This window comes from Pteropus alecto, unplaced genomic scaffold (genome assembly GCF_000325575.1).
Source record: "Pteropus alecto unplaced genomic scaffold, ASM32557v1 scaffold222, whole genome shotgun sequence".
NCBI classification, from domain to species: Eukaryota; Metazoa; Chordata; class Mammalia; order Chiroptera; family Pteropodidae; genus Pteropus; species Pteropus alecto.
The window spans coordinates 295,690-320,489 of record NW_006433716.1 but is presented as its reverse complement, the minus strand read 5'-3'; the positions used below and the strand labels follow the sequence as shown (position 1 = coordinate 320,489).

Sequence of the window (24,800 nt, the reverse complement as noted above, 5' to 3'; positions counted from 1 at the left end):
TTTGGGGCAGGGTAAAAAAAAAAATTTGGATATTATTATGGTTTATGGCCCTCCAAAGGGTCACAGTACATAAACAGATATAAATTACATCAGTAATATAAAAATTTTACAGGAAAGAGGCATTTGGGAAAAAAATATCTACAAAAGGTTGCTTAGCGCAATAGTAATGAAAAAAAAATTGAGAAACACTGGTGTACTGCATGAGTAAAGAAGCAAGGACTCTTGTCAGGAATAGTTTTTATTTATATTTTTGGAAAGGAAACTCCAGGGAATAAACAAATGCACTGATGGCAGAATATTTGAGAAACATTTCCCCAGGTCAAAGTGGTTCCTTCTGAGATTTTGCTACTGTGTACACACTGCTTGGTAAACTTTGCAACTTCATAGCATATCAGAAGGAACTAGTCTGCATCCTCTTCCTGTCTCTTCTCTTGGAGAAGCTTTTAGCTTTTCATGGGGCCTGCTGTTAAGGGAAGATAAACTTTACCCTATACCAACCAACCATTTTCTCCCTTTCTCTAGGAAAAGCAGTTTCTATAGATCTTAATTATATTTCCCTAATACACCTTCAAATTAAATTTGTAGTTAGATTTATATAACTGCTTTCACCAAACAGTCGAAATATACAAGCTAAGTACATTTCCTATTTAGAGCATTGGAACCATAAGCCTCAATGGCTTGTTCAACATTTTAATTCTCATTAACTATTTCCAGCCCTAGTAGATATATGAATCTAACTAAACAAAACCCTTTCAACAACATTTAAGTCCATATATGTATATGTTTTTTAATAACATGCATTTCACTTTTTTGAGATACTTCATTACAGTGGTCTAGAACCAAACCAGCAATATCTCCAAGTTATGCCTATATAAACTCTACCTAAATTCCAGTCAGACTCTTGAACTATGTATGCATTGGGTAGACTTTAGGAGACCTAGAAAAGAGTAGCAGCTAGAAGTTGAAAGACCTGAGTACAGAGATTTCAAATGCTGCCCGCTCTAAAGGAGAAAAGTTTAGAGTTAGTTTAGCAAAGTTTATTGCTCATTTATAATACAAATAATTCTTGAAAGGAGCACAGGAAAGTCAGAGTCTCTACACCATATCATTTAAAATGTCAATTATATTATAAAACCTACATATATGAAGAAATAGGAAAACATAAGTCAAGGGAAAAGTAGTCACTATATACTGACCTGATATAATCCAGATGTTGAAATAAAAAGGGCTTTAAAAGTTTATAAATATATTTAAGGACTTGAAAATAAAATCATAATAAATGAATAGATGGAGAATCCCACAAAGAAATGGAAATTAAAAAAAGAACCAAGTGAAAATTCTAGAATTGAAAACATAAGTAAAAAGGAAAATTTCACTGAATGACCTTAATTGAAGATTGAAGACAGAAGAAAAAAACAAAAGTTGGTCAACTTGAAGAGAAATCAATAGAAATTATCCAATCTGAAGAAGAAATAAAAATGAACAGAGCCTAAATGACTTGTGGGACAATTTTAGGCAATCGAATATGCAAGTGATTGGAGTCCCAGGAGGAGAGGAGAAACAGAAATGGTGGAGAAAAGATAGTTAAAGAAGTAGTGGCTAAAAATTTCACAAATTTGATGAACAACTTAATTTTACAGATCAAGAAACTTATTGAACCCCAAACAGGATTAATATAAAAATGTCTCACCTAAGCACATCACAGTCAAACTGCCGAAATGTACCAATAAAGAGAAAACAATGAAAGGAACCAGAGAAAAATAAGATGTATATATGAGGAATAATAGATTTTACTACAAGATTAAATTTTTCCTTAAAAATTAAATTCTGTAATAAATTTGTTATTTTAATATAAAAATCTTTCACCCCTCACTAAATCTCTTTGTAAGAAAAGGAAGATATTTATGTTTGGCTTTGACACTCTGAAATACTACCATTATTTTTCTGAGGGTACTTATATCGCTACTTTAAAATAGAGGAAAAGTGAAGGCAAAATGTTCTAAGATGAAAATGCATTACACTATGCCTCTATCTACAAATAAGTAAGATGTGTAGGATTATTAATTGGCCTAACCCTGGAAACACAGGAGAAGGGAAACTTCTCCAGGTTTGAATTCAGATTTCTTCCCCCGGATTTGCAGGATAGGTATTTTAATTCCATTTTAGTATCCATTTTTTAGTTAGCTCTAATCAGATTTTTCTTTGGTAAAGTAAAATAAGGAAAGCTGATCAAAGAATGATGCTTGGGGAAAGAAGCCTGATGTAGCAAAATTGACAAAGTATTATTGTTCCTCTTCCTATAACTCATTGTTGCTCATAGAAGCATCTTTTTCCTTTATCATAAAGTAATATTTGTTCTTTTAAAAATGAAACTTTCATAAAGATGATAATATCACTGAGTACCAAAGCCTGACTGGTTGTGTGACCTAGAGCAAATTGCCTTTCTAAGCTTCAGTTTCCTCATATAATACCATTTACCCCCCAATGCTGTTATAAAAAGTAAATCAGATAACACGGAAAGCGAGGCACATTTCAGGTACTCATTAATATTGGTTCTCTTCTTTACCTTTCTCTCTCTTTAAAAAAAGGATTTTTAAAGTCAGAATCACAAAGTTAAGAAGTTTCTGAAATAGAGAAGGTAGGTATCATAAAGTTCTATCAGAATGGAATATTTTTTAAAAATACCGTTTCCTGATTACAAATGAAATTTATATTTAGAAAAGATATTGAACAGTAAAAATAAGAAAATTAAAAATATTTATAATCCTATTATCAAGAGTCTATTTCTATTAAAATTTTGGCATTTTTATTTCCAGTCTTTTTTGTATATTTTATCTTTCTAGACAAAAAGAAAAGGCCTTTCCTGGGAATTCTCTGCTCAGCTGTCTCACTCCCTTTCAAATGTTTCACAGCCAAGTCTCTTAAAACCTTCCTCTCACTCTTAGTCCTGTTTCTTTCTATGAAATCTATTCTCAACAGATACATCAAGGTCCTCCTGATCACTAAGTCTTAACACATATTTTGCAGGTTTTTTTTAATCTCTTAGTAGTATTGTACACTACAAACCATTTTTATTCTTGAAATGTCTTTCCCCTATGGCTTCAGATATTTTTTCTTATTTCTTTGATTATTTCTTATTCTCCTTACGTCAATTTATTCTTTAAAACTTTGATATTCATATAGGTTCTGGCATGAATTCTTTTCTCTTGATGATTTCTATCATTCTCACAGCTTTACTTCCCATCTCTATGCTAATGATATCAAAGTCTGTTATCTTTGGACCTCACAGGCTCATACTTGGACATCTTATCTTTAATTGGATGTTTCTGAGGTGTGTCTCAAACTCAACATTTATTAAACTGACTTCAAACTTTCATCTGATTCCTCTCTCCAAACAAAAGTTTATTATCTTCCTCTGCCTACCCTACTATCTACTCATTTACTCAAGTCAGAAATAGATTCTGCATTGACTCCTCCTTGCTCAATCACTGTGTCCAGTTGATTGCCTATTTCATTAATCTAAATCCCTAATTCCTCTTGAGTCCTTGCAGATCTCTCCTACATTTGTTTCCATCTGACATAACTGTATATTTCATATATGTAGTCATATGCTTTGTTCATTGCTACATCCCCCATGCATAGAAGTTTTTTTGGCACATAGAAAGCATTTAATAAACATTGTTTAATGAAAAAAAAATACCCAAAGTGACTACACCAGTCTAAAATTTCTTGCCTAGGTCACTGAATCGACACTTAACTGGTTGTCCTGCATGTAATTATGCTATTCCTATTAATTGTCCACATTGCAAGCAGAGTGAACATTCTAAAATTTAATTGTGCCACACTCTCATTTAAAACTTATTGATAACTTGCTCGTGTGTGTGTGTGTGTGTGTGTGTGTGCGTGTGTGTGTATATTACAAAATTTTTGTAACTTGCTTCCCCCCACATAATTGTGTCATGCTCGTATTAAAAATAATGGGTCTTTATTTTATATGTTATATTCAGTAAGAAAAAAGACTGTCATATGTTCGTATGAGCATGGAGATAAGTGTAGCTAATATATATCAGGTTACATTGGTTACCTAGGGGATGAATATTTTTTTTCTTAATTTGTATTATCTCATAGGTTGCAATGAACATGTTTCTTTTGCCAAAACTCTTAAAAAACATGATTTTTAATGTTTGCATTATATTTCCTTTTGTGAGAGAAATAAAGTTTTGACTAATTATGGACTTGAATTTTCCTCTGTTTCAGATAGTCAACGTCTACAGTTGGATCTACAGAAAATGGAGCTTCTGGAAAGTAAGATGACTGAGGAACAACTTTCCCTAAAAAACAAAATTAAGCAAATGATAATTGATCTGGAGACATTTAATGATTTGCCAGCTTTAAAGTCATCAGGTGAAGAAAAGAAAAAGGTAAACAGTAACAGTATTATGAAGTTATTATTAAAATCGTTTTTATTGATCAAATTTAATTATATAGTTTATAAAACTTATTTTCAGTTCATTATTTGATATATGTTAAGAAAAAATAAAGACATTTACATACATAGTAGGAATTTAGAGTGATTTAAGTTTTAAACCAAAGGTAAAAATTGAAAAGGAAGGGATAAAGCATTTCAACAAAAAGGAACTTTGTCAAATGCAGATTTGATTATGACATTTTCCTACTTAAGCCTTGTTAGTGGCTTTTCATTGCCATTTACATTAACATAAAAATTGGTGGGGTAGGAACAGATATGGCAGCCTTAAGATAGTTATTATTAATACAGTTAATATTAATTTAGCTTATAGTTCAAAGGATATTTTTACAAACGGGGTTTTAGAGTAATTCTAGCCTTGGTAGAATTTTATCAGAATATCATTGAAAGTATTTGTCAAATTCATTTTAAATTGACTTACTAGATATTTGCTAACTCCTATTATTTACTTCTATTTGGATTTATCTAGAAATTACATCAGGAGAAAATAGTGTTATCAACTCGCAGAAATGCCTTTAAGAAAATAACAGACAAGCTAAACACACAACATGAGACACTGAAAACACAACTGCAAGAAAATGAGACACATTCTCAGGTAAAAAGAAAACAAAGACTGAAATTTATTTTTATTTTTAGACTATCTTTCCTGTTCTCTTAATCCATATTTTCACCCCAAAACAATCCTTTCCCTTTTCATCTACCTGCTGTATTTACCTTCCAGATTTTCTGGCTTTGTAGATAGCCGGATACTATGCAATCTCTACTCAAAGTGAGTTTACCTCTGCTTTCCTGCCTTCTATAAACCTATACTGAAGTCCTACTCTATGCTAGACACTGTTCTGGGCATAGCCATTAGGATAGCTTTTAACATTTTCACAAGTAAAGCATGATAACGATAATTCTTATCATTTTTGTGTGGGCCCTTCTAGTCCGTATGTATATGTTATGTGTATACATGCTTTTATACGTATGTAAGTACACATTTTATATATTTATAGAAATGGTATCATTTGGTACATATTATTTAGAAATTTGGTTTTTTTTTTAATTAAATTTATTGGGATAACATTGGTTAATACAATTATATAATTTTCAGGTGTGAAACTTATTATTAACTATATACATTGTAAATACTTTCCCTTGTCTGTAGATATTTTTTAAAATATGATTCTATATAATATTAGACTATACAGATATAGCATAATTTACTGAACCAATTCTGTATTATTGGCCATTTAGGTTATTCCTAGTTTTAAAACTACTTAATTAATGCTGGATAGAGCAGTCCTATCCTTGAACTTTTTGATTTATTTACACAGGATGCACAGACAAGCCCCCTTTTTATATCACCCATCCTACTGATAAATTACCTGAGTGATGTCTGAGGTCTTCTAAGAGGACAGAGATGATGTCTGTCCCATTCATTTTCTTTCTAGTAAGCACTGTGCTAGTGGTTGGCATATCACAGGTGTTCAACAAGTATTTATTGGGGGCATTAAATGAAGTAAGTGTGTCATGTACAAAATCACTAACTATCGCCTGCTAAAGATTTGTTATTCTCCTATCTAATTACTTTATATTAGCAATTTGCAACTATGATTTATTAATGCCAAATGCATTAACAATTTTTCTTCTTTTGTATGGTAATATGATCATGATAGATAATCATGGTTAACATCTTAATATAGCATTTTGTAAACTTTTTTTCCTTTGCAGTTATATACACGTGTTAATTATATTGTATTTACAAAAAAAAATGAAATCATTCTGTGCATACAGTCTTTAAGCATTTATTTTCTTAAATGCTTTCAAGCTCTTTTTTGATGACTTTTTTTGATATCGGCCATTTCACTGTATGGATGTACAATTTTTTAAAAAAGATATACCCTATATTCTTCTTGAAAAGGGTAGTCTCATCAGTTTGCCACAACTACTAAAAGCTTAGAAGTCACTAATTACATAATTCAAATTTATCAGTCATTCTGTCTACTTCATAATATGCAAACCTAGATATAGACTTGTAAATTGTAAAATTATTCTAAGCTGGAGAAGAAACCTAAAAAATGTTTATGGGGTCATTGTCTTTAATGGTTCTTAGGGAAAAATATTGATATTTCTTATGGAATATTGCCCTTTTCTTCCAATGAACAGATGACTTGAGGAAAACACTTGTCAAGCACAGTTTCTTAGAGCCAGTCAATGGCTGCCTTGTTTATTTCCACATTAAGTGCTAATCATATACTTAACTCCATATACAGATAATAGGAATTCATAACATAAGCCACAATGTTCAGTCCTTTTCTGCATTATTTGTTGCCTTTTGTGAATCCCAGCTGATCATATCAAATTCTGATCTTCCTATCTTTTCCAACTATTATATGGAAAACTAGTTTTTGACTAAATAATTTTACATCATAGACTTTTTTTTTTTAATGAATGGCTATTAGTTATTTAAAATCATTTAAACATGTTTATGTTGGAACAAACTGTAAAACTTCTGGAAGAAAACATAGGGGAAAAGCTCTTTGACATTAGTCTTGGCAATGATTTTTGGTATGATACCCAAAGCACAAGCAACAAAGGTAAAAATAAATAAGTGGACCTACATCAAACCAAAAAGCTTTAGCACAGCAAAAGAAACAATCAACAAAATGAAAAAGCCACTTTTGGAACTGGAGAAAATATTTGAAAATCATATAACTGATAAAGGATTAATATCCAAAATATATGAAGAACTTATAACAGATGTTTTAATTAAGTCATAGGGAAAAAAAAAGATTTGTGCTTCATGATATCCTCCGAGGTTTAAAACAAGTCTCTAATATAGATAATATAGATACATAATATAGACGGAATTTGACCATCTGACAGTGTTGCTTTTCCTACATTATTTGTGTAGCATTTAAGAGGTCTGCTGCTTTATGAGAAGGCCACCTCTTTGTATGAAACAAAGGGAGAAAAGTTTGGTACTTGACTTTACAACAGGTTATTAGAGATTTATTGTTAAAAAGTGCTGACTGCTTCCTTAAGTCCACCATAACTTCAAGGTCCTATCTAGGGGAGCTAGATCTGATTTATTAGTGTTAACTCACTGTACATAAAGTTCACATAATTAATTAGTTATGATTCATTCTAATATCTAGATTTATCTCTTTGGAGGAAACAATAGGATGGGTGCTACATTAAGACTGAACTTATGCCCTGAAAATAATTTTTAACATGAGACTATGAAGAAATGTTATTAAAGTTGCTTCAGTTACCAGATATTAAAAACTGGTCATTACTTCTTGGAAATGTCCAAGCAGAACATTTTATGTTTTATTTTCAGACGGTCCTTTGCTTAGGAAAAAAACTATGTGCATCTTTAAAAAGAAAGACCATAACCCACAGTTACAAGGTTAATTAAATCAGAAAAACAATTTAATTCTATAACAGTAAAATTGTCTTCTGAGGAAGCAACCATCAATATAATATCCACATTAGCTTCCTGTTGATGCAGAAATTATTGTAACAGTGCCAGCTTTTTACCAGCCCTCTTATAATCTTCACACTGCAGTGCTGCTCTTATCACAGCTTGTGGAATTAGACAGGAAATTTAGTCCTGGAAGTAAGGAAGTTTGTCCTCTATAGCTGAACCTTTGACAGTGTTAGAATATATATATATTACATTTGTGGCATTAGACTTCCAGATTTCAAGGAGAGATTCCAATTATGTCCCAGTCTTCTTTTTTAAATTCTTTTAGGAAAGGGAAAAATTGTCTTTCAGTTGGCATGTTCATTGGTATAATAATACTTTTAATATTTCCTATTAAACATATAGAGTAAAACTCATTGTCGAATTCAACATTATATTAATGTATTTATTATTGTTTAATATTTCCTAAATTTCTTTGTCTACCATAGCTTTATCTCAATAAAATGCAAGGAGTTGATAAGATTTAAAATTTAGTGTTTTTTTTCCCTTATCCTCTTAAAAGGATGTATAATAGTTGTTTGAATATGGGTACTAGTTAACATTTTTCTTTTGTGTTTTTAGCTTACAAATTTGGAGAGGAAGTGGCAACACCATGAGCAAAATAATTTTGTGATGAAAGAATGTATCCTTTAAAAAGCTGCAGATGGACTTGACTGAGTGGGTTTTTTTTTTTTTGTCTAGGAATTTCTTTACAGACCGAAATGAAATTCGATTCACCACACACTTATCAAATACCTAATATATACAAAACACTGAGCTAAGCTATTTGGGGAATAAAGGAATAAGATTTAGTTTCCACTCTCTAATAGGGCATGTATATGTGTGTGTGGCAAAGTAATACAAAGCAGAGTATAGAAAGTCATAGTGTGGCATAGTAAGTGCACAGGATATGGAGTCAGTAGATCTAATTTTAAATGTTGACTCTGCTACTTATCTAAGCCATGGACTTTGGACTTAATTTGTTTAAGCCTCAATTTTACCATCACAAATGCAGTTAATATTTTCTTCTCATAGAGTTGTTGAGAGAATTATTCTTAACCATATATGTATGTGTGTGTATATATATATATATATATTCATAGTTGTTTATTGTTATTTATAATGCTATACCTTGGATATCTGGTCAGCAAAAGAAGATAAACTAAGTGTCATGAGAAATTTGACCTTTAAGCTCATCTGTGTTTCAGCCAGTTAACTTCATCTTATTTCTACCAAGATAGTATACCTATGTCCCATCTTCTTGCTTATCTTTTTGTGTGATCATAGGAGGAAGCAGCTGCTGAGGACATGTATTGTGGAGTTATAAGAAACATTTCCCCAAAGTAGTTTTCTATTCCTTTCCTTGATCCATTCAAGGACATCTCTGCTTGGAGAATTGTAGCATAGATTTTGCTCTAGGACACTGCTGAACTTCAGCTCAAGGCAGCATGGACCATAGCTTACCTCCAAATGAGATTCATTAGGGGCTCTCTCCCTTGTGATCATACGTTTTAGTTTAAAAGCAAAAGATTCCCATTCACAACATGCTAATGTCTAGCACTATAGTTTTGCGCAATACCAAGTAGGTGATTTGGAAACAGAGCGAAGTCTAAGGACCTGCTTGAATTTTTTATGGTACTCTAGAGAACCTTGTTCTTTTGATCATTCCCTTGTTCTAAGACCAGAATTAGATTGAGATGCATAACATATTAACTATAAAAAAGCTTTATATTGTAAGTGAACTTTTTTAAAAACCAATTTGCTTGGGCTTTTAGGTTTCAATTGATGCTTAATCTGTTAAAATAGTTTTTTAAAAAATAATCTAATCATACTTTTTCTGTGTCATCTTTAGTTTTCAATAAGAATCGAAATACTAGTATGATTTGGTTCCTTTCTGAGCTACAGTTAGATTAATATTTTTATTGACAGTGTTCCTCCTTAACTCATATAATTAGTCATAGCAACCAAGAGTCAAGAGAGTGATTACCAGTCAGTTATGAAGAATGTGGCCAAGCAGATTGCAGAGTACAATAAAAGCATCATGGATGCTCTACATAGCATGAGCAGAAACTGAGTCTGAACCAACTGCAAGTCTCTGTAAAAGTATACTGTTGCTGTTAAGCTTTATGCAAGCTTACTGGAAAAAATAACTTACCCTGGAAGAATCTGACCTAAAATTTTTGAATGTTATAATTTTTGTGGCCTTTTTGAAGAGTGATATTTTAAAGTATAATAGTTCAATAAATAGTTTGCATATAAAAAGTATCATCTCCTTTTATAATATTTTTGTTTTGTGTGGGTGATAGAGAACCGAGAAATATATAAGCTAAAAGTGGTCATTTAGATTCATTTAGTTGGTATAATCCATCTATAGCAGCAAATGAGGTCTTTTTATGTGTCAGCTCTGGAAAGGATACATGGAGTGTGATTCTGATTTAGCACTTATATCAACCTTGTCAATTTTTGCTTCTGGAAAAAGCTGGTAAGAATAGAAGGGGATGTTGAGCTTTGCACTTCTCAAATAGCTTATATTTGATGTTTTAAGACATATAAAGTCACAGGTAAGTATATAACATGTTCTTTATATCAATTGTTCTTAAAGATTTGGAATTAAAACTTTTAACCTTTGCATTTTAAAAATATTTTCTCGTATGTATATGCTAGGAAAAACATGAACTTTAAAAGAAATTCTACACTTATAGTGGTGGGCTTTTTTGGACTATGGCCGCTGCTGTTTATATCCAACCTGGTATATGCATTTACTCTTTTGTACTGTAGGAATATGCAAATAGATTAATTTATAGACATTGCCAGAACATTTGAAAGGAAAAGCTAGAAGAGAGATGATTGTGAAGTATGAATCTGGGAGACATCATAGCAACTAAAGATATATCCTCTATGGATAGAAATGAGTCACCTTTGGTCCTCAAAATATTCCTTAAAACTTTTTTTTTACTCTGATCTCATTTTTCCATGTTCACGTTACTCTACTTCTCATTATTCCTGAAACATAAGAATATTGGTTTCTTTTAACAAAAAAGGCTTTATTGAGATATAATTTGCATACTATAAAATTACCCATGCATGTTGCTTACTTGAAGTAAATAGTTATTACTATAAATTATTCAACTTTGTGTGAGTTTAGGTAGAAGGACAAACATTGTTGAATTTGGTTAACTCTGGTTACTAATAATGACTGAAAATCCTGGACAGTGAAACATTCATTAATGTGGCATTTCTAAAATGTGTTCTTTGGATCCTGAATTCCTCAGGTTATTAATAGTTTTTATACCACCAAAGGATTCATGGGCAAAGAAGTTTGGGAAACATTGTTTGAAACAAAGGTAAATTGTTTTCTCTCTTCTTGGCTGTTCAAAGTACTTAATATGCTAATGTGCAATAAGTTTAAGAGTATATACTATTAACAATAAAGATTTTTTTTTCAGAGTGGTGGGATTGTGGGGGTTTTAATTTTCCTTGGACTTTTTGGCAATTTCAAAATTATCTATGATGTACATATAATACTTACAAATGCAGTAAAAATTCAAATAAAGTCCTAGATATAGCTAGTATTTTGACTTGTTGAAAGACGTTATGATAGGAACATAACTCTGTGGTTGTCAAACTAGAACTGAACCAGTCTTCACCCAGAAAGAATGCAGAGGAAAGATTCTCTATCCATTAAATACATGTGTTTGCATATAATAATGGGAAGTTTAGCAGGGATAAAATTGAAAATTTTTTGAAAAACAAGGTTTCCAACTTCCGTTCTAAATTACTCATATATGATATTTGGGGAACATAATTCAGCGGGATTTTTATCAGAGGGAAATTCTCACTAATGTCTCTTCCTTCCTCTCAGAGCTTTTCAACAAATCCAACAAGAATATTCTCTATGCTAGGATAGAACTGGAGACTACTATCTGCATGAACCGGCTCTTCCTCAGTCAGTCATATTGCTTAGTGAGTTCCATTCCTGTTAAAATAACACCTTGTAAGTCATATGGAAAGAAGCTGCAGACTGAACAAACATACTGAGTTTTTTTGTTTTTTTTTAAAGAAGATCATGGGAAAGTTAGCACGTCTTTGTTTTTCCCATCCTTATCCTTTATCAATAAATAAACATGAGTTCTTGATACTCTTTTTCACTAACTGGGGAGTCCCTGATTTGGACGTTATTCTGGTCCCATGTTAAAGTAGAAATTTCACTGTAGGGTTAGAAGGTTAGAGCATAGAGTAATGCCATTCACACTAGAGATAAAAGACCAGTTAGTAGGTGTTCCATGGGTTCTTGCTGTCCCTGCCCAGTTTCTCTTTCCTTTTGCTATATATTTCCATCATTAACAATCTTAGTAAATGAGAATTTTTAGACTTAAAGTACGAAGAAATCAAAATGGACCACTAGAGAATAGTAGTAATCTATTTTAAAATTGATGTATCTTTCATTTTAAAGTACCTTTTTAAATAAAAGTAAGTTATGGCTTTAAATTGTAGATTCACAGTTTGAAAACTGAGATTGAACATCTTTAAACAGACAATTTTTAACACAAAGGTAGAAAATTTAGGAGAGACAGATAAAATGAAGAAAATAACTGACTTGTAATCTCACCATTCTCTATATATCTGTCACACATGCTTGTTTTATTTATATATTTGTGTCTTTATAATAAAATTAAGATTACATTTTTTCTTATTTTTTAAATTTCCAATTACAGTTGACATTCAGTATTATTTTGTATTAGTTATAGGTGTACAGCATAGTGGTTAGACAGCTACATAATTTAGCAGGTGACCCCGCCCCCACCCCATGCCCCACGGATAGTCTAATACCCACCTGCACTATACATAGTTATTACAATATTACTGACTATATTCCCTATGCTGTATTTTACATCTTTTTGACTATTTTGTCATAGTTTGTACTTCTTAATCCCTTCACCCTTTTCACGTATCCCCAAATCCCCTTCCCTTCTGGCAACTGTCAATTTGTTTTCTGTATCTATGAGTCTGTTTATGTTTTGTTTGTTCGTTTATTTTGTTCTTTAGATTCCACATGTAAGTAAGATCATATGGTATTTGTCTTTCTCTGTTTGACTTATTTAGCATAATACCTTCCAGGTCCATCCATGTTTTTGCTAATGGTAAAATTTCCTTCTTTTTTAAGGCCGAATAATGTTTCGTTGTTTATACATACCACATCTTCTATATCCAGTCATCTATTAATGGACACTTAGGTTGCTTCCCTATCTTGGCTAGTATAAATAATGCTTCGATGAACATAGGGGTGCACATATCTTTTCAAATTAGTGGCTTAGATTTCTTCGGATAGATACCCAGAGTGGAATTGCTAGAATGTAAGGTAGTTCTACTTTTAATTTTTTGAGGAAACTCCATACTAAAGATCACATTCTTAAAATTACTTTTACTATTTATAATTTTGGAAACGTTTATCCATGTCATTATATATTCTTGTACAACATGTTACATTGCTGCATATTATTCAATTATAGGAATACTTTTCTAATTAAATTTATTGGGGTGACACTGGTTAATAAAATTATGTTTCAGGTATACATTTTAATAATACATCATATGTATATTGCATAATACGTTCACCACCCAAATTTAAATTTTCTCCTATCACCATATATTGACCCCCTCTACCCTTATCTACCTCCCTCCCTCCCCTTTTCCCTCTGGTAACCACTAAACTGTAGTCTGTGTCCGTAAGTCTCTATTTGTCCTGTTAGTTTGTTGCTCTCAGTTTTATATCCCACATATGAATGAAATCATATGGTTCTCAACTTTTTCTGTTTTATTTTGCTTAGCATGATAGTCTCGACCCATTCATATTGTCGCATATAGCAATATTCCATCTTTTCTATGGCTAAGTAATATTCCATTGTATATATGTACTACATCTTCTTTATCCAGTCATCTATCAGAGGACATTCAGTTGTTTCCATGTCTTGGCCACTGTGATAACATTGTAAGGAATATTGAGGTGCATATATCTTTACAAATAAATGTTTTCAAGTTTTTTGGGTAGATAACCCAGAAGACGGAAATACGGGGCTATATGGTAAATCTATTTTTAATTTTTTGAGGAATCTCCATACTGTTTTCCATAGTGGCTGTACCAATTTATGTTTTCACCAGCAGTGTATGAGGGTTCCTTTTTTCCTACAACCTCTTCAACACTTGTTACTACTTGTCTTGTTGATGATAGCCATTCTCACAGGTGCGAGGTGGTACCTAATTGTGGTTTGGATTTGTATTTCCTTAATAGCAGGCGAAGTTGACATCTTTTTTTCTGCTAGCTAGAGCAGTCAGGCAAGGGAAAGAAAACTAAGGTATCCAAATTGGGAATGAAGAAGTCAAATTGTCACTTTTTGCAGATGACATAATTCTCTATATAGAAAACTCTAGACTCCACCAAAAAACCATTAGAAACAAATACAGTAAAGTTACAGGATACAAAATCAATATACAAAAATCCATTGTATTCCTCTACATTAACCATGAAATTTAAGAAAAAGAAGTAATTCCTTGTGCAATTACTTAGGAATAAAATACCTAGGAATAAACTTAACAAAGCATATGAAGGATTTATACTGCGAAAACTATAAGGCATTGTTAAAAGAAATTGAAGTTACAAAGAAATGGAAAGATATTCCGTGTTCACAGATTGGAAGAATCAACATAATTAAAACAGCCATATTATCCAAAGCAATATACAGATTTAATACAATCACCATCAAAATCCAGTGGCATTTTTAAAAAGAAATAGAACAAAAAGTTATCAGATTTGTAGGGAAGCACAAAAGACCCTGAATCACCAAAGCAATCCTGAGAAGAAAAGAAAAGGCTGGAGATATCACATTTCCTGACTTCAAATTATACTACAAAGTGACAATAATCAAAACAGCATTGTATAGGCAGAAAAGACACAAAGATCAATGGAACAGAATTGAGAACCCACAAATAAACCCACATATATATGGGCAAATTTTTGACAAAGGAGCCAAAAATATGCAATGGAATAAAAAAAAAAAAAAGCATTTCCAATAAATGGTGCTGGGAAAATTAGCCACATGCAAAAGAATGAAAATAGACTGCTGTCTGTCACCATACACCAAAATTAACTCATAATAAATCAAAGACCTAAATATAAGACCTGAAACAATAAACTGCATAGAAGAAAACAGGTATTAAACTCATGAACCTTGGATTTATAGAGGATTTTATGAATTTGACCTTAAAGCCAAGAGAAATAAAAGCAAAAATAAATGAATAGCACTATATCAAACTAAAAAGTTTCTGTATAGCAAAAGAAACCATCAATAAAACAAAGAGCAATCTAGTGAGGAAGATATTTGCAAACAGCACCTCTGACAATGGGCTAATATCCAAAATATGTAAAGAACTCATACACTCAACAACAACAAAAATCCAATTAAAAAATGGGAAGAGGACCTGAATGGACACTACCTCCTAAATGGCCAACAGACATGAAAAGGAATACTTTACAAAAACTAACCCCATATTACTGAATGAAGTTTATGGTGTAGGGGTTAATTGTAAGCTTTGTGTTAGATAATAGTTTGAATCGCAACTCCGCTGCTAACTTGTTGTATGACCTTGGGAAGTTGCTTAGTTTCTCTGGATTTCAATTTCTTCATCTGTAAAATGAAATCTTAGTGCTTACCTCATAGGATTGAGTCAAAGAGTATGCAGAATCCAAGACTTTTGACCCAAATGGCTCACAGAAAGGTGGCATGAATGACATATGCAAGTATTTGTTTCCCTGTACTCTTACCAACTCTTACCAGGTCGACAATGCACTACCTTATTTGTTTTAGTTTTTTATAAACTAAACTGCCTCCATTACTATAATTAGAAACTTTATTATGTTTTAATTAAGAATATGCAGGGTATGTGTTTATATTAAAAAGTAAAACTGATTTTTTAAAGTTTCTTTTAAAAAATATTTTTTATAACTTTATAATAGCAAAAGTTTAATGCTTACTGCTTATTTTTGGAAGATATTAGATTATACTTGCTGCCTCAAAATCTTCTCTCATAATATTATGTAATGAACTGCTTCTCTGAAAACTCAGCTGTAAAACCTGAAGGGTGATAGGAGTAATCCATGTAGAAATAACATTCTTGATATCAAAGCTGTTCTGCTTGGTCATTTTCTCTATCCTGTAAGTCAAAGTGATTATGTATAAGGAGTAGCTGTGTATTAGGAAGGAAAGTAACACCCATTGGAGAGTCTAGTATAAAAGAATTTGGAGGAAGCATGAGTTAGAATTCTGAGTGGTCTACTACCTAAAAGAGGCCTAGACATACTAGATAAGCCTTTCACAAGAGAAATATAAAAACTAAAATGAGATTTTCAAAATTCTGTTTTATTGCAAAATCTTTTTGTAAAACAGTATTCTTGCCGTGATAACAGCATAGTAATACCTTGGAAAAAAGGCATACTTAATCAGTTAAAATTATATTTGGCATAGGGTCAAGAAAGAACTACTAACCAAACAGAATTATCTCATTTTCTGTGCTATCATTTTAAACAGATAAACTCCAAAAGAGGAACTCCAGACTGACATGAGGTGAAAATATTTGATATACTCCATAAGAGCTCAACTTGAACTTTATCAAAGGAAACTAGTTCATTTTTAAAAGCTTCTCTCAATCTTTAATTAGCTTCTTGTTAAAATGAACCTTCCTTCAGTTTACTGGAGTAGGGAAGGGCTGCCTTAGGGGTTGACCAGCCTCACCCCATTCTCCCCACCCCCCACCCCCCAGCTCTGCCCTGCCACCAAGGACAAAGCAGGTACTTTGTATCTCAGGATTAAGGGAAATAGTTAAGAAGGAGAGGAAAAGAAAATTGCTTTTCCAGCTTCTCTAACTTCCCATTGTAACCTACATAGAAAAGCAAGCATCCCTTGAGAGGAAATAACAAAAGTGCCAAACAGTAGATGGATGGATGAAGCCTGCTTCCCTGCAGTGTACACAAGCTCTTGCCTCTTTAATGTCACAGACTTCTGTCCTTTGCTCATGGTGGTTAATAGAAGGCAAAATTACCAACTGGCTCTGTCCTCGGCAGAAGGGACGTCTCTACCCATGAAGCTGTTCTTTGGCGAATTTCCTTTTCCTTGCCAGAGAGATTAAAGTTAGAGAAAGGGGTCTGTTGAAACTGTAAAAGTTCAGTTGCCTTCTTTCCTTTTCCTAAGGCACGTGAGATAACTGGTTAAATCATAAGATACATCTATAAGAAGCCTTAAGGTACAACTGATTGTAGAAAGTGTCAGGTAATAAAAGATAAGCCTCTTACAAAACCACTGACCACTGTATTATCTCTAAGTACTCCCACTTCAAAAAATAAACATTCAACATTTCTGTAGTTCAATTTCTTTTATATTAACCAAACACTTTTAATCTATATTTATATATGGTTTCTTTAAATTTTTTAGCATTTTTAATGTTTTATAATTTTAAAAAATTTATAATTCACAGATAAAATCCTTTTAAAGTATACAATTATAGCTTTTAAATACTCAAGAGTTGTGCAAATATCAATTTTACAATCTTTTCATCACCCGTAAATAAACTCAAGTAACATATTTCACTGAAGAGTAATCTTAATTGATCTAATGAAGAAAAAATATATGTAGTAGTTAGAAATATTTTAGGTACTTCTGAATGAGACTTCTGAAAGAATCTGGTCAGATCATCTATAACTTCATTAATTGAAAGTATCAGAGGGTTTGTAATTTGTGCTTGGACATTTAATAATTCCACTATTCCAAAACATTTTGTAACCTTTATTATATGGTATAAATATTTTATATGATGCCATTATAATATTTTCTTCATTTATGCATGCACCCAAATAGTAAACTTAAATTGACAGAGTTAAAAAAATCTTTGAATTATGGAACTATTCTAAGAAAACCTCTGAACTGAGATCTCCTTTGGGGGGAAAAAAAAAAAAAATCAGTCCAGGGGAGTGTTTTTTTCTAGTCTCCAGTACATCAAAAAATAATACATCAAAAAACCTATTTGACTAAGGGTACCTTTTTATTTAAAATAATATTTATGTTGGGAACTAATATAAGGTAGATGAAGTTCAGACGGATTTATTTTAACAACATAATTTGTTGACATTTAGCAAATTATCAAATATTGTTGTTTAACAGTGTTTAGTATATAGGTTGGATCAAATAAACTTACATTGCTGTCTGCTGCCTCTTAAGCTGTGCATGAAGCTATCCCTGCCCCCTTCCTAGCCACACTCTGGTTCCCCAGGCCTTCCTCCCAACCTCACAGATCTCTGGCACTAATATCACCAGAGGAAGGAGTGGGGATGAAGGCAAGTGGATTAAAACAATGGAGAAGGGAAGAAGACAGAGTAGGCGAAGTACCTTGTGACCTTAAAATAACGGGCTGTGTTTTCCTGTGTGTCTGGTAAACTGTCTCTAAAGACAATTCCAAAAAAGAAGCTATAAAAATGTTTAGAATAAAGACAACATCCTTGGGCTAAGAGCTTGCCCTACTAAGTTTGCTACTTTGAAGCTTAGCACACATTTGGAAGGTAAAGAATTGGGGTGAGATGAAGATCAGTCTTATTACTTGAAAACTATTTTATAACTCATTACAATCTTTTGAAATAATTGATAAAAGAGGTAGTTTTCCCCCTGCTCCTATCTGTTATCAAAAATAATTAGAACTTCTTGGTTGAGATAGAAATAAATTTCCAATTTTGTTGATTTAGGGTGAAACTCAGCTATGTTTCTCTAAATTTTTGTAATTTTTCAAATTTTTACAATGAAGCAACAGCTAGTGAATGAGCAAAGAGTGAAAACTTCAGGGCAAGTTAAGATTTCTAAGTAGCTCTGGTGCGCAAAAGATCCTCCAAAGATGTCCACATCATAATCCCCAGAATATGCTACTTTACATAGCAAAAGAGACATTGCAAATGTGATTAAGGATCTTGAGATGGGAAGATTATTCCAGATTATCTGTGTGGGTCCTATGTGCTTACAAACATCTCTTTAAAAGAAAGGCAAGAGGGTGGAAGTCAGATAAAATGTGAGGAGTAGAAGCAAATGTTATGATGCACTTTGAAGATGGAGGAAGGGACTATGAGCCAAAAAATGCAGGCAACCCCTGGAAACTGGGAAAGGAAACAATCTCCTCTAGAAACTCCAGAAGGATTTTAGGCTAAGATCTCTCAGAATTCTTCCAGACTGTAAGATAATACATTTGTGTTGCTTTAAGCCACTAAGTTTGTGGTAATTTATTACAGCAGTGATATATGCAATATGTGCCTCAACCCTCTGTAATTATTTTTTTCACCAACTATAGCTTCCATCTTCATACTTATCATAATTTCATTGCCAATAACAGAAACTACTAATGGTATAAGTCCATCATATGGGGAAAGCATTTAAATGCAATCATACCAGAAGTAAGGCTGCCTATTTTCATTTATCAGATTGGTTCAATTAATACTTAATTAAAAAGTGACCAAAAATCAACAAAATTCCTGCCCAGATAGAGCTTGCATTCTAATGTAGGAGATAGAGAATAAACAAACAATGCAATTACACAGGATGATAACTTTTTTTGGCAAATGCAAATACTGACTTGATTCTCGAAAATTAAACCAAGTGCCCCTTTGTAAACCCAAACTACCAAGTTGATGAACCCTTTGCTACTATTTGTTTTTCCTGAGATATTCAAGTAAAACCTCCAGGGGTTCCTCAAGACCTGGTATGTCTTGTATTTCATATTAACTTTCTCAAATTTTACAGAATAATCACTTTCTAGAGAAGAAGGCATAAATGAATATTACAGCCTCTATTCCTGCGATTCACCTCTAGCGTAAATGGCATGTTCTGGCCAACATTCTGGAATAACCTGGGACTGTTGATTCTCATGTTGGCTCCAGTCTTTGTATAAAATGGTTATAGGGAATAGTAATCTCATTGAAAACGAGATTTTCAGACTTTGTCTTAAAGCTCTGTTTGAATAGCAAAGCACACTGTTTATTGGGAATAGCGATGTAGATTAAGAGGTGGAATTCAAAAGCTGTAGCTAAACCACTCTAGTACTGCCACTATAAGACTTAATGACTAGAGAATTGACGATCTAGTTACTTCCATGGGTAACTTGGGAGAAAGTCTGATCCAAATGAAGGGAAAGTTGAGCTTAAGAGAATTAAAAAGCATGGTTCACTAGAAATGTGTATGGCAGGTACCAACCAAGCTATATTTGTGTGCCTTTGCATTACTTGGGAATAGAACGCCTCCTAAGATGGGGAAGTATAATTTTCTTATCTATATGCCTGAAATGATTAACCAGTAATTTACCCATGAAACATTTAATGGAATCGCACAGGTTGTTTTATACCATCCATGGTTTTGCCCCAAAAGATCAAATTCCAAGCAGAAAGTAAGTCTATGTACAAAAATAGATTTGAAATTAAGAGACATTATTTATACCTTCCTTTCCCTGACGGCTTATGCTCAATTCAAAAGGAACTTTAAAACTTTGCCTCTAAATATCACCTGATTTGTCTATTTCTTTTAATTTCTATTTTTATAATCCCAGTTTAAGCCACCATCGTTTTGCTTGGACCTTAACTGATCTCTTGCCTCTCTATAACTTATTCTTTAAGAACAGCCACGGTAATACTTTTGATTTTATTGAAAAATATTAAAAGTTCAGTGAGTACAAATGATTTTACAATACCAGTGTACTCTGCACCCCAAATTAGCAAATTGTTAACATTTTATCATTACAGATATGAGTGATATTACATATATAATAGAAATAGATATTACAAGTATGGTCATGTCTTCTTTGTCCCTTTCCTCAGTCCCATAGCTCATAACTAATCACTTTAAATTTGATGTTTACCTTTTTAGGGTGTTTTATACTTTTACTCCATGTATGTGTTTATAAATAACATACAGAATTGTTTTGTATACTTTAGGAATTTAGCAAAAAGGTATTGTTCTGTACTTCCTTTTTTCCACTGAACATTACTTTGTTGAAAGCTATTCATGTTGATTCTTACAGATCTTGTTTATTCATTTTAATTGCTGTGTATTCCACTGTATGAATAAAGCACGACTGACTTTCTGCAGTTTTTCCTACTGATTGACATTTTAGGTTGCTTTATATTTTTCTTTATTACAGTGCCCCCATGAACTTCCTGGTATGTAACTCTGTACACATGTGTACGACTTTCATTACTTGGATGTAGAATTGCTAGATCATAGGTTATGCACATTTTCAGTTAGTTATTCCCAAAGTAGATATACTGATTTACACTACCACCAGTGAACTCCTGAACTTGATGTTTTCAAACTTTAAATTTTTTTTTGAATTGTTGTTTTAATGGCATTTCCATGATGACTAGTGAGATCAAGTATGTTTTCATATAACTATTGGATATTAACTTTTCTTCTATGAATTACCTGTTCATATCTGTTGCCTACTAGTTTTTTGGGTCCTAATCATTTATATTTTATATATATCTTCTCAGTCTATCCTTTATCTTTTCACTTTGTATACAATGTTGTCTTTCAAAATTTTTAATCAAAGTGATATTAAAAAAACACAAATGAGATCACAGTTCTTCCTTGTTTAAAACCTCCAGTGGATTTACCACTGCCAGATATTTTCCTTTAACCCAAAAGTCTGTTCTGCATGATCTTGGGGAAGCCTTTTTTGACCACCCTATCTAACCCCCCACCCTTTAACACTCTATTTATATAATCATCCTGTTTTATTCTCTCCATAGCACTTATATTTTTATCTCTTTCTGGTATGTTTGTAAGTGTTTGATTCATGTCCACCCCCACCCTCCAACCAAACTAGAATTTGAGCTCCATAACAGAAGGGACTTTGTATGTCTTTTTCACTGTGATACCCAACAGTGTCTTGAACAATGCTAGTAGGCACTTAAGTTTTTGTTAACAAGATGAAACAATGACCTTACTACAAATATATAGTTTGTAGTATGTATCAGTATATAATAGAATGTGTGCCCATTCATTCTCAATAATGCATAGAATAATGCTTTGTACATGGAAAGTACTCAGCAGATATTTTTGATAAATGAACAATTATTTTTGTCATGTTCATAAAATTCTGAATTAAGAAATTCTCAGAGTTGGATAATCAAAAAAAGGTATTGGATAGGAAACAAAACTAGATCAACAGCACTCATCATAGATTTTTTCTGAATGGAGTTTCCTTCTTTCTGGGTATACCACATATCATAGAAGCCCCACAACCAGTTTAATATCAGCTAAGAAGATGGAGATATCACTACAACCTTTCCAGGAAAAGAAGGGGTTACAATACGAAGTAAATCTGGTTTAGAACAATGGGGAACACATATAGAATAGCGGTTAAGAGCATGAGTTCTAGAGTCAGATAAATAAGGATTTTAATTCTGGATGTGCCTTCTGTTGCCTAGGAAACCCTGGCTCACCCACCTTCCCTAATTCTCAATTTTACCTACTGCAAATTAAGCAAAATAATGTCTCCCTTATAGCATGGAGATGAAGAAAGGCAGTAAAGCATCTGCACAATGCTTACACCAAAATGTTCAATAAGTGGTAGCAGGTAACATTATTAAGTGCAAGTTATATATTCCCAGATATTTAATGGAAATAGAAATTGTAAATTTTAATGGCATTTTATGATTACAATATGATTATAATGTACGAAAGAATACTTTTTTACTATAAGAATAAATTGCCTTGGGTGATTTACTTCCTGCCTTGATTTCTAGTTTCCATTGATGAATTATAGATGTGTGCAAATTTTGAGTATCATTTGCCAAGTCTTTTATTTTTACAAAATGTTTATTTTTAAGTATATCTCATGTATATGGTTTTAAGTGCATAAATGTGGTCATACACATGCTTTTATAATTAAATTTCTTTTTAAATCTCATCTCCTCTTTCTCCCACTTCAACCTTCTTACCCTTGTTCCCATGGTAATCCATGTTAACAGCCTAATATATCCATCCTTTTTTTTTCTTATGATTTACATAATTCTATGCAGATCCATTCATAACATACTTATATACATATGCAATATGCAGACTTTTATGATCATTAACTTAAAAAATGGGACCATATTCTCAAGCTTTGAGAATATGTTGCTTTTCTCATGTAACAATATCCAGAGAAATACCTTCAATTCATTTACATGAATTCATATTTTAATGGCAGCACAATATTCCATGATTTAGATATAACATTGTTTACTCAACAATCCCCAATTGTTGAGCATTCAATTTGTTTCCATTTTTTAGCACTACAACTAATGCTACAATACATATCCTTTTATGTATTTACCTACTGATACATTTATTTCTTTGGGATAGATTCCCAGAAGTAAGATTGCTAGGTTGGAATATACGTGTATTTACTAGCATCAAGAAATGTAAAAACATTTTATGTCATTTTTACAGAAAATGCTACTTGTGTATTACAGTTATGTAGCAATGTGACATCTTTTTTATTAATTTAATTGAAGAAATTATTTAAATTTTTTCCCCATCTACCTCCCCCCTCCCTCCTACCCCCTCCCCTCTGGTAATCACTAGTACAATGTGACATCTTAAAAAAAATAAACTTCTGGTAAGGAAGTTTTGAACAAAGACAATTCCATTGAGATACGTCCTCTTTTTTAATTACTGTAATTGAAAAAGAGTTCAGTAGGGGATGGGGGAGGGGACAGGAGATTGGAAGAAGAAAGGGTACCAAAATAGAAGTCTGGATCCAAGTTTACTTTCATCAATAGATGACTTTCCCCTCCTTAAGTGTGCTGTCCTGAAACAGGATGTCTGAGCATCCGGGTAACACACAATTGTGTGGCTCTTCACGCTTTTTCTTGCAACTTCATTGGCTTCTTTTGGCTAAATGTTTTGTGGTGTGCAGCATGCTGAAATATACCAGTAAAACATTTTCACTAATTTTCTGTGTTAAGGAGTGGAGGAAAGGGAGAGAGTTCCAAGAACAAAGGCTATGCTTGAAAGTATAGATGATGCTGTCAAGTTCTTCAGCAAGTGCAAGTGAAGTCCTAGCAGGGTTCAGTGTTCAATTCACTAAGTTTACTGTACATACTTATAGGGAACAGAAAAAAATAATATGATTTACAAATTGAAATTGAAAAATAACTTTATAAAACAAATCAGATTGTGTCTGTTAATAGGACGAAAACTAATAGAGGCTAGTTAGCATTTAAAAAATTTCTCCATTAGTTATTTCCATGAGGAAATGAGTTCTCTACATAGACATATAATAAGATTGTTATAATTTGTACATTTACTTAAAAAGATTATAGATGAAAATTGGCTAAAAAGAAACTTCAAAATACTAGGATAAAAACTTAAAAACTATAAGACCTTTTTCGTAGATCAACAGGAAAAGAGCCTGATTAATTCATAGCCAAGTGAACTAATTTAAAAAGACAACATGAAGATGAAATTTGAAACAAAGTAGATATAAAATTTTAAGCTATTTTGAGAATGGGTCAAACTCTCCTACAAATATGTTTCACTAAACATGAAAATATATTTTTTGAACATAAGTTTAAGCATCCTTATTAACTTGCTTTCTCAATACATTGAGAAAACTAAGTAATAACCACCTTAATTTCTTACCGGTTTCATTTTCTTGCTTCTTGCATCACAATTGTGCTTAAAATGAATACATTCTGGAAAATATTTAAATATATGTTTTACTGAGAAATTTGTCATCTTTTTAAAGGACTAAGACTAGATTTCATTGTTTTTAAAAAATGTAACTAAAATTAAGTGG

The 24,800-nt window shown here is 32.3% G+C and overlaps 1 protein-coding gene across 2 annotated transcripts in view; it reads left to right on the top strand.

Annotated features, from left to right (window-relative positions):
* IFT74 (intraflagellar transport 74) overlaps positions 1 to 10,205 on the top strand; it is a 74,922-nt gene extending 64,717 nt beyond the window's left edge. The window contains exons 17-20 of one of the 2 annotated variants that reach the window (XM_006908341.3): positions 4,258 to 4,421; positions 4,956 to 5,081; positions 8,523 to 8,583; positions 9,896 to 10,205. In XM_006908341.3, coding sequence (XP_006908403.1) covers positions 4,258 to 4,421; positions 4,956 to 5,081; positions 8,523 to 8,583; positions 9,896 to 10,014 — 470 coding nt within the window. In that variant the 3' untranslated portion in view covers positions 10,015 to 10,205. The remainder of the gene's footprint in view (positions 1 to 4,257; positions 4,422 to 4,955; positions 5,082 to 8,522; positions 8,584 to 9,895) is intronic. The other variant, XM_015586598.2, reaches the window with a different exon arrangement.
* The last annotated feature ends 14,595 nt before the right edge of the window (positions 10,206 to 24,800 follow it).